Source organism: Astyanax mexicanus, chromosome 17 (genome assembly GCF_023375975.1).
Source record: "Astyanax mexicanus isolate ESR-SI-001 chromosome 17, AstMex3_surface, whole genome shotgun sequence".
Taxonomy (NCBI): Eukaryota; Metazoa; Chordata; class Actinopteri; order Characiformes; family Acestrorhamphidae; genus Astyanax; species Astyanax mexicanus.
The window spans coordinates 16,542,338-16,553,785 of NC_064424.1; the positions used below are offsets into that span (position 1 = coordinate 16,542,338).

The following is an 11,448-nucleotide window of genomic DNA, read 5'->3' on the forward strand; positions in this document are numbered from 1 at the left end:
CCAAATTTGTAGAATTTGGTTCAGACCAAATATAGACCAGTAATAAAGTGCTCCTCACAATACCATACTGAAAAGTCTGAAAATCAAGATCAAACAAGTCTAGAATGAATCTTGGAGATGGTGTTTAATGGTACCAGTGTGCTGGAACAACCATCACTGCTAAGCCTAATATATTTATTCTAAAAACGGGAGTGTCGGGTTGCTTTTTGCATAGGAGTTCTTCTGGCCACATCACGCGTCTTTACGTACTTACGTCACATATACAGCCTCTAAAAGAGGATCCGGCTCAGTTTTACTGATCGCAAGCGGCTGGTGGAGCAATGGAGACTTCAGAACTCAGAGCTTTGTCCGCTCTGAAAGGAGACCACATCACACCCGCCCAGTTTAAAATGATTCTTCGACATGCTCAGAGCAATTACCTATTTTCTACCCATTCTAAATCCCAAAATTTACAGACATCAGCTTTAAAAGTATAAATATTTTGCAACATATAGCATGTTCCAAAATAACCCCTTTTTCCAAAAGACTAGAGGCTGTTACTGCAGCAAATTTCTTATGCATACCCTTGATTTTGGAGGACAGATTGCATACACAGGTGTCTACAAACTTTTGGATATGTAGTTTATGAGAAAAAAGTTATGAATGGATGCAGTTAGAGTCACAAATTCAGAATAATTTGCGCACATTTGTATGACTTATTTGTTTGTGAGCACTGGCACTGTAACATTTAGCCTGAATACACACGCTGTAGTGGTTACAGCACTTCCTCTGTTTACAACCTGAGAAGCACCATTGCTTTAGGACAGTGCTGCACTGAGAGCTAGCAGTGTTCATTTGTGTAAACAGAATAATAAGAACTGGACAACCATGGAGAGAAAGAGCAGCCCTCTGAGAATGAGACAAACTACCCATTAAAAGTTGAGAACTAACAGAGTAAATACACTGACCAGCTGTTGAGTACGTCCCTCGTGTACCACCACAACATATCTTATAATCTAAGGCATGGATTCCACAAAACCTCTGAAGGTGTCCTGTGGTCCTGGCACAAAGACATCAACCACAAGTCCTGCAAGTTGTACAGTGGGAAGTCTATGTATTACAATAATGAGCCTTAAATGCAGACCACTGAATACTGGGAACACCCCAAAAGACCTGCCTGAGGTTTTGGAGATGCTCTGACACAATTTGGCCCTTGTCAAAGATGCTCAGGTCCTTTAGCTTGCCCTTTTTTTCGTTCAACACACCACTGAGAATTTACTTGCTGCCTAAAATATCTCACCTCTTGACATGTCACTGTAGATAAAGATAATCAACGTTTTTCATTTCACCTGCTAGCTTATCGCTTATTTTACTTCAGTATGCTACTTTTAATTATGAGGATTTTCACTCTAAAATGTAAAAAAAAAATTACTAATTCAAATAAATAAAAAAAAGTAATAAAAATAAAAAAGTAAGTTTCACCTACTAAATGTGTTGTTCTAGATAATCATGGTTACCTAGATGTTTGCATAAGAGTTTATTCGTTTATAACACGCTATTGCCCATAGCCATTTTGTACAGTAACATGCAGTAATTTACAATAAGAGCACATCGCTTCCAATTTCATTACAACCACGTCCCGCATCATTGCATATAAAAACTTGAGCTATTCAATCTTGGCAGATGTGAAGTGCAGTTCAAAGAGAAAGAGATTCCTGTTCATCATATGCACATGATGTGGACCTGATTTGGCAGTGTGCTTGTTCCAGATGTTGTGCACGTACCTGTATGCGATCCAGTATGTACAGTACATGTGCTTATGTCACCCTACTGAAATAGAGCAGGGCTTGTTGTTGCGAAGGTGACATAGGAGGAAAGTTTTATAGGCCTTGATCCACGAGGTGATCTAAGTGAGAAAAAATATTATTCAAGTAATTAATAAATGATTTATGCTCCTCAGGCTGGTAAACTGTGTTTCCACACTGACCTCATGATGTTTGCAGGAGACAATGACCTCACTTTGTAAAATCACCTGTTGGGACCGACATAAACACAGCTCACACATAAACAGATAATTTGTTATAATCCTTAAATGGCCTGTAATGGTCAAGGGAAATCCATCAAACAAGGTTTTTTGCTTGCCTAAAAAGAGACGTTGATTTCCTGGGCAAGAAACAACTGTGAAGCTAATATTTCACCTCAAACACTAAGGTAGTTTCACCAAAGTGGTTCAAAAGTGGTTCAGCGAGAAACCCTATTTGTACGTTTACTCCCACTACCCCAAATAGTAATTTTCAAATCAAGGATTCAGCGTTTTGATTACCCTAGTTTTGTGCTGGAGCCAACTGTCTATAAAACTAGTTAGCTAGTAGCTAGTAGCCCATATAAGGCTTGAACCTAAGTTTAACAAAGTTTAATAACCAACAGTCAGACCCCAAGTTCGTTAGAGACATTTAAGAAATAGGTGTGGTTTTAAGGCATGTTTGTGGTAATTTAATAATGCAGATTGCATGATACAAAAAAAACGTCCATTACCTGTTAGCAGTGATATCCAGTGCACAGTTAAAGCAAAAGGCTAATTGTCTACATTTGTGGTAAAAATTATTTGGTTTTGTCTGAAAAATCACTTTACACCAACTGATAAACTCAAAATGTCTGTACAAATCCATTAGCCTTTATCATATCATTGCTCTCAAACCAAAACCATGTCTCATTAACTCACCTAGGTAATACTAGTCAAGTAAAGAAAACCAAAAAGATTTTTTAAAGATTTTTAAGATGTTAAGCAACTTTGAACCCTTCTTTTGGTCACAAGTTTTTTTTCTGTTATAGCGATGGTATGGGAATTAGCTGGTTGTGTTCATGTTTTATACACAGTTTATAATTTAAAGCTCCCAAAAATGCCTCCACATAACTGTTCAATGGATTAAAAAGGATTTAGATATTGTTTATAAAAGCTGCCTTTAGCAGAATGAGCTGTCTGCATATGGAAGTGATGGTGACCCCTGCTAAGGAGACATAATTGGGGTTCTCCAGTGCTGATGTTGATGGTAGGAAAACATGTTTGAAGTTGGAGATCCAGTGACACAAGGATAAAAGGAGGAATTGCAGAATAAGCAGAAACCACTTGTATATTAGTTGAGTTGAGCTATTTAAACACTTATTTTAATTTAATTGGTTTACTACAAACAGTGGAATGTTCAAACATTTTAATAATGGGAGTTTGCAATTTGAGATAAATAATTTTGGCAAGTCTGGAAAACACTGCCTACAGCATAGTGCAAGAGGGTCAAAATAGTAGACTCAGGAGTCACCTGTTCAAGCTAGGTTTCCATGGCTCTGTGGAAAGTGTATGCCATGCTCATGCAGTTAAAATAAACCAGGCTACATGTCACTGAACTTTTCACACCAGCACGTATGTAAAGCTGCTGGGCTATTTCATCCTAGCTAACCTTCTCACTTTCCTTATCCTACTTATACCACCTTATCACACACGTACCTCCCTGCTTTGCTCGAAAAGAACAACAGTCTGGTCAAATTTAACAGACAGACACATGGGAGAGTGCATTTTTGAAGCAGTTGCCTGCACTCAATTTACAAGCAAGACAAGCGCAATGAAGTCTTTGTTGGCTGTGAGCTGTCCAGAGCTTCCACAGCTTTTCCATAAATAGTATGCTTACTGGTAGTGTAGATCATTGCAAAAAACTCTTACTAACAGCACATAGGATTATAATACATGTGAATGCACACTTACTGTATGAAGCTGTATTTTGTCTAGAGGTATTGCCATGATCCCAGATTGATCTATAATGCAAAAACAACAGAAATAATTAGATTGTAAGATATGTCTTTCTAACTGACCAAAATTGCTTAGTAATGTAATGTCTTCACTGTTTGTTGGTAGTATATTAAGTAGTGGCCTAGTAGTTTATGTGATATGTTTCTGTATGACAACCAGCTCAGACTGATGGAGATATAACCCTCTGCTAACTATCTAACCCTCTGCACTGCCTTAAATGGGAATCACGTAGCAACAGGCCATGTTTTCTGTGTGCTTCTGATTAATACCAGATTGTGTTGCACTGGCGCCTGTCCAATTCCCATCCAGGGATTACTTATTCTTGCCATGTTGAACACACATTAGAGCATGGTATGACCTGTTACCTTATTTTAGACACATCTCTCTGTTTAACAAAGGCCAAATCCCCCTTGAACGTGTGCCAGTTAGCACTGCAGGCCAGAAAGTCTACGAGTGAATTGGAATGTGCTCAAACAAAAGTGCTTTGCTTGTATAGGACTTTGTCCTACAGTTTATTTTAAGTCAAGATTCATAAAGAGCTTTTACAGATGATCCACTTCACACCAAACACATATCATAGTAATATTCTTTAACATAATGTATTTTATTTACATTAACCTACTTGGCTGTTTATGTTTGGAAACAAATGTATTTTGGTAAAGCGACATATGTTTTAAATTCTTCCAATTCACAGTGTCCACTTCAGCACATGTAGCTAGAAGAGGCATAGAATGAGGATTGTGGCTAACTTAGGTGGCCTAGTTTATACACTGACATGCCAAAAATCATGAGACAACAGTATGTAAATTGATCATTATGTGTTACGGTAGAGGATGACTTGGGAACACCAGTACAGTACCTGTAGTAGAAGTTGTGAAGTCTTATCTTCTGTTATCTGAGTGAGGTTGAACACTGGTCATTGTGCTCATAGCAAGGTGACAGGAAATAATAATAATCATAATAATAATAATAATACATTTTATTTGTAATGCACTTTACATTTCAAATAAGTCTCAAAGTGCTACAGCGTAAATAAAATCAGAACAAACATTTAGAAACAAGTGGATAAAAAAAATTAGAGTTTATGTATTTTCTTTGTTTAAATACTTTAGCTATATAGATTCTACGTTTTTTTGTTGCATTTTTAGAGATAAACCTTTGTTTTAGATAAAAATGAAACTCGTGTGTTTGAGGTTAGATTATTAAAACAGGGAGTTACGTATAAGATGAGGTGCTGCCAGTGGCAGTTTATGAAGAGCCTATCTACTCCTAATCTCTGCCGTTATATCACAAAATAAAAAAAAATATAAATATAAAAATAACATATATTCAGTTTGAATAGACATAGACACTGGTCCTTTAAATATTTACCATTATGCATTCACCAGAAAGGAAAAAAATAGTTTGATGTAAAGTCCTTTTTAAGTAATCTCATATGATAGGTAGATAATATCTGTATGTTTGACCTGGTTGTGGTAAGGTGTTCAAATGCTAACAATGTGAACTCCAGCTAATTTTAAATTGGCTTAAATTTCAAGGATATTCAGAATAAAACAATAAAGTAAGTTACTCCTTACCCGCGACACCAACACACTCTAAAAATGTCCACCGTGCAACATTTCTTCTTGTCTTTATAAACAGAAACGGAGGCGTCGTATAATTCTGAATAACCGCACAGCTAAATTAGCTGGCGTTAGCTCCACGTGAAAAGATAGAGCTAGAGCAGGTACTCACTGGGGTAAAATGACAGGTGTTCTGTCGAGTTGTGCTCCCTTGTCAAACCGTGCTCCCCTAATGTATATTTAACTGTAAAAATATGAAAAAAGTACAATATTAGAGCAAGTATCCAGTAGAAATCTACGTAGTATATTTGGATAGCATAAATGATATATTTATTATTATTGAGTCCAGTGGTTGTTTAATGCACAAAAATAAAAAATAAAACAGAAAAAAACACGAGAAATACTTAAAAAGTGTAGATCAGTGCATGCGCAATGCTCTTAAGATGCACATATCGATGGTTAGCATAACTTGACAGAACACCTGCTGTAGCTTTTTTAGTAGAGCCCGGTGTTTTGTCGAGTTTTGCAACCCATCGGAATGTGCTTCTTATCGACACTGCGCATGCGCTGACTCCAATTTTTTTTTTTACAATAAGCTCATTTTACATTAAGCTACATTAAGTCAAGACAGAGAATATGTAGTTATAATATTCATCTATGTGTAGAAGGGGGGCGGGGTTATGTTGCAGAAGGGGTACCCACTATATTAACTGCATGCCACTGGTTAATATAATATAAATACAATAATAAAAATATAATATAAATAATAATCTACACCTGAGAAGGGGTGTGTTTGTTTTTTTCTCTATATCTGTTTGGATTTTAGTTTGAACAAACTCTGGGGAGCTTTTACCTGCAGTGTGTTTTGAGCTGGAATGCGCTTTTACGAACACAGCAGGTTTTTACTCACAGCTTTTATGCACGGAATGGTTTTTACGCACGGCGCGCGCTTTTACGCACGCGATGCGCTTTTACGCACGAGATGCGCTTTTACGCACACGATACGTTTTTACGCACGGCGCGCGCACGGAATGCGCTTTATGCACAACGTGGGCTTTATACATCTGGTGGATTTTTACATTCAATGTGTTATGATCTCACTTTATATGTATGGATTGTGAGATCAGTAACATGGGGCAAAAATACAGTGCATGACGAAATGGTTTATTAAACAGAGCTATTAAAAACAGTAAAACTAAATTGCTGTGTTACACACCACACTGGGAGAATTAAACTGGACAGCACCAAAGAAAGGAACAGAACAAAACACAACACTTTCCTTTTCTGAGTTACAAATTTACAAATGATCAAGCTAGAATATAAACCAAACAGAAGTTAACTGCACTAAAGTTCCCCTGGGTGGTGCTGCTGTCCTCTATTCTAGTGTGCTTGGAAATTCTAGAACCTGCCTGAAACATTAGGTGGCACAATCTCTTATAAAAACAAGATACAAAATAAAATACCTTAAAACAAAGCACATCCCTAAATCTCATGGTTGCATCAGTTTAACAGTGTAAATTGTTTGACAGAATGCAGCTGGCCAACCAACCTGCACATTTTAAAGCAGCTGGAATATTAAACAACACATGATAAAAGTAGCCAATAGACCAACAAGTCAATGGACTAGAACATTCTAGTTCGTAATAACAACCCAAATGGACACTTGGAGATGCCCAAAGGGACACTTGGAGATGACCTCAAAAGGACATTTGGAGATGCCCAAAAGGACACTTGCAGATGCCCAAAAGAACATTTGGAGATGCCCAAAGGGACACATGGAGATGCCCAAAAGGACACTTGGAGATGCCCAAAAGAACATTTGGAGATGCCCAAAAGGACACTTGGAGATGCCCAAAATGATACATGGAGATACCCAAAAGAACATGTGGAGATGTCCAAAAGAACACCTGGAAGGACACTTGGAGATGCCCAAAAGGACACTTGGAGATGCCCAAAAGGACACTTAGAGATGCCCAAGGAAAAACTTGGAGATGCCCAAGGGGACTCTTATAGATGCCTAAAGGGGCACTTGGAGATGCCCAAAAGGACACTTGGAGATGCTCAAGGGGACGCTTGGAGATGCCCAAAAGGAAGCTTGGAAATGCCCAAAGAGACTCTTGGAGATGCCCAAAGGAAAACTCAGAGAAGCCCAAAATGACATTTAAAGGACATTTAAAGGTGCCCAAAAGGACACTTGGAGCAGCCCAAAGGGGCACTTGGAGATGCCCAAAAGGACACTTGGAGATGCCCAAAGGGGCACTTGGAGATGCCCAAGGGGACTTTTGGAGATGCCCAAATAGACGCTTGGAGATGCCCAAATGGACACTTGGAGATGCCCAAAGGGACACTTGGAGATGCCCAAAAGGAATTTTTTCAGATACCCAAAAGAACTCTTGGAGATGCCCAAGGGCACTTTTGGAAATGCCCAAAGGGACACTTGGAGATGCCCAAAGGGACACTTGGAAATGCCCAAAAGGACATTTGGAGATGCCCAAAAGGACACTTGGAGATGCCCAAAAGGACATTTTTCAGATGCCCAAAAGGACATGTTTCAGATGTCCAATGAAAAACTTGGAGATATCCAAAGGGACACCTGGAGATGCCCAAAAGGACACTTGGAGATGCCCAAAGAGACTTTCGGAGATGCCCAAAATGACATTTAGAGATGCCCAAAAGAACATTTAAAGTAGCCCAATAGGACACTTGGAGAGGCCCAAAGGGATCTTTAGAGATGCCCAAAGGGATACTTGGAGATGCCCAAGGAAAAACTTGGAGATGCCCAAATGGACAGTTGGAGATGTCCAAAGAGACTGGCATACTGATGGTACAAGTTAATTGTTAATAACAACACAAAGTTTTGAATTTATTTTGAGCCATTAAAATTTTGTTTTAACAACTCTTTAAAATGTGTAAGCTTTTTTGCTATGCAGTAGGTGCCAAAATATTATTTTTTGGCATTCCACCATCTTTAAAATTTCTATCCACAAATAGAACTTTTGTTCTGTCTGTTTTTCTCATAGACTATAATCTCAGTGGTTTCTCACCACCTTGTTTATGAAACGCAAGACATGCTGCCCTAATACCAGAAGGCAGTGTAGAGATAAAGGGCTCTGTGTACAGACATCTGGGTTTAATGTTTGAGCGTTTAGCTGTTTTGTAATTGGTTATTAGCAAGTTAGCCCAATAAAAAAAGGTTGGATTAGTGGACTTCGATTCAGGCAGGACTTGTCGCCTTCCTGCCTCGATAGGCTGCCTGAGGAGGGATCTTTTCCTGCGATTCAGCCGTACCCAGCATGGGTTGCTCTACGCGGCTCGCTGTACGTGACGTCGTCGTTGTGCGCCGCTTGCCTTGACATTCAGAGCGGAGCTCCATGCTGAATGTTTTCGTTAGCGTCCTCCTGCCTTTATCACTGAGATTAACGCAGGCTGGTAAGATTAAACAGTCCTTTATACACCAATATTAACACTAGGTTCATCCTGTTTTACAATAATCAGCTTTCCGCGCGCGAGAGATGATTTAAACTGTCTGTTCTTAGTTAGCTGTGCTTCTGATAACCAGACACATAACATAACTACATCTGTAAATTCCCGAAAAAACGGCAAAATACTCAGTAATAACCTCCAAGCAGTCAGCCTTTATTTAGACTCGGGACTAGTTACATTAAGAATAACCCGCATTTACAATGTAGAGAGAGCATATAGGGATGGAATTATGCTTAATAATAATAATAATAATAATAATAAAAACCAAGGTTATATAGAATAAATTAATAAAATTATATTACAGAGCACAATTTAAACAGTATTGTTTAAAGTATAATGAGACGAGAAAATATTAATTATTGCATAAACGAATAATAGTAAAAGATAAAAAGATCACAAACACAAACATTAATAGAATTAAAAACAAGTCAATCAAAATAAAACAAATTAAAATAGCAACCATGTAAATAATAAATAAATGAAACATATTAAGAAAATGTAACTATTTAATTAAAACAATATTTTTACTAAATTAAGTTTTAGTTTAAAATGTGAGATTTTTTTTTTTTGTAATAAATCAGATCGCTGCTGTACTGGATAATTTATATTAACTAAATCCGTAAAAGCAGAGTATGCGCTAAAAACCCCGAAAAGAATGAAAGCAAACCCCATACTTAGCTAAACTAGCTACTATTTCAATTAGAAAGGCTAAAATAGTACCGCGTAAAAAAGGCAGTTTACATAGCTAAAATCCAGCTCAAACTAAATAGCTGTTTTTAGAAGGTGTAAGTCTATTCAGGCAGTGAGTCTACCAGCACAGCGTTTATTTTAATTTGAATTTAATTAAACTGTCTGTATTATCAGTGTAAATTAGCAAAACTTGTCAAAAAAAACCCCATCAAATTCAAGACAGATCATGTAGCTTGAGCTTCCTAGGCTCAAGCATATACTTTATTGCAATATTTTAATTTGAGAAAACTCTGGAAACTGTAAATGCATGATTTATCTTTAAAACATAGATTATAAATTGTTCATAATTAACAGTAATTAATGTTTTTCAGGGCACTGGGAGTCTTAAACATGTCCTTAAAACAAGCATCAGTCCATGCAAAATGGGTTATTGGTCGAGTGATTGGGACCAAAATGAGGAAGACAGCAAAAGTTCGGGTGACCAGACTTGTCTTGGATCCGTATTTGCTTAAGGTATGTAAACCTTGCATTTTATGAACACCTCTTATATATACAAGGACCACAGCAATAATAGTACCCAAATTATTATCATTACAAAACTGAAGACAATATTAAACTGAAGACACTGTTTATTTTGGATAGCAAGCAAATGGCAGCTATATTTACACTGTAACTATTTGACCAGTGGTTTCTTTCACTTTTATTGATAGTGGCTTTTTTTTAGTAATCTGAATCTGGACCATTTCAAATCAAATTCTATTAATAAAAATATTCATATCAACTGACTGAAATATGCATGATTTGGGGAATCCTGTATCCAACTTGAATCAGATTTCTGTAAAAATAGACCATAAACATATGCATTTAAACCACTGTACTGTACTTTTAGCCATATAGCTTGAAATATAACCAGCATAATAATTTATTAATATGCAGACTCTAGAATTCTTTTTTTATAATAAATGTGTCTATTAGTTACTGCAGTTGAGGTATTTGTTGCATTGCCTCTGAAATACACTTCCCATTTAAATGCTTGTGTTGTAGTAAAGTAATAATGTTGTCTGATTATAGTTTCCTAATATAGTTCTCGTAATTGTCTCTCACTCAGTACTACAACAAAAGGAAGACGTACTTTGCTCATGATGCCTTGGAGAAGTGCACCATTGGGGACATTGTGTTGTTGAAGGCTTTACCAGAGAGGAGATCTAAACACGTCAAACATGAACTGTCCGAAATAGTGTTTAAAGTCGGGGCTGTGGTCGACCCTCTGACTGGTAAGAAGGTTGCAGGTGGGCAGTTTTTGGAGCCTCTCACAGATTCCACAGAAAACTTAGAGGCTTCTTTAGCCGAAAAGTTAGAAGAGCTGAACATTTCTGCATCTCCTTCTCCTTCAGCTTCTGCCAGTTAGTTTTGTCTACTCTGTTGATGTATGACTGTATATGTATGTTCCTGTTGATTTTGTCTTGCAAATTAAAAGAAATATTCATTATTCTCATATTTTTGTGATGAGATGGGCTTATTTAATAAGGCTTTACTATTTTATATAAGTTTTGTACAAACACATCATCGTAATTTTGTTCAAGCCTTCCCAGGATGTATTCAAAGTTTTAAGCTGACTTGTGTAAAAAAAAAAACACAGTATTAAAATTTATATCATAAATGGCACTGGGCATTAAAATAAACAAACTGTCAGCAGGTAGTCATTTGATGCTATATTTAGAACAGATAATGCACAAAACTGAGCTCTGATGGACCCATATAATGGAAAATTATGTGTCTAAAAACTACAGGTATGTACAGGTACGTAGCCAAAATACTGATATAATTTGCAACTTATTGCTGGCTTTTAAAAGCAGGTAAAACAAATATGTCACGATTACTTTTTTATTAATTGATTATTAATTGCATTGTGTAGATCGTCAGGTGCATCTGTCC

At 37.1% G+C, this 11,448-nt stretch overlaps 1 protein-coding gene and 1 long non-coding RNA gene across 2 annotated transcripts; one reads left to right on the plus strand and one right to left on the minus strand.

The window, feature by feature from the left end:
* Window positions 1–1,536: 1,536 nt before the first annotated feature.
* Window positions 1,537–3,806, minus strand: LOC125782365 (uncharacterized). Its single transcript, XR_007424999.1, has 3 exons — window positions 3,734–3,806; window positions 1,967–2,011; window positions 1,537–1,885 (listed from the first exon to the last, which is right to left on the minus strand). It is a non-coding gene; the product is annotated as an uncharacterized LOC125782365 (long non-coding RNA).
* Window positions 3,807–8,659: 4,853 nt separating this feature from the next.
* On the plus strand, window positions 8,660–11,008 carry mrps17 (mitochondrial ribosomal protein S17). Its single transcript, XM_007244468.4, has 3 exons — window positions 8,660–8,769; window positions 9,885–10,026; window positions 10,622–11,008. The coding sequence occupies exons 2-3, from the start codon at window positions 9,904–9,906 to the stop codon at window positions 10,919–10,921; spliced, it is 423 nt and encodes a 140-aa protein (XP_007244530.1). The 5' UTR covers window positions 8,660–8,769; window positions 9,885–9,903; the 3' UTR covers window positions 10,922–11,008.
* Window positions 11,009–11,448: the final 440 nt, after the last annotated feature.

Coding starts and splice junctions, on each gene's coding strand:
- mrps17 (XM_007244468.4), top strand. CDS start 9,904: ATGTCCTTAAAACAAGCATCAGTCCATGCAAAATGGGTTATTGGTCGA. Junction 10,027..10,621: donor TGGATCCGTATTTGCTTAAG/GTATGTAAACCT, acceptor TCTCTCACTCAG/TACTACAACAAAAGGAAGAC.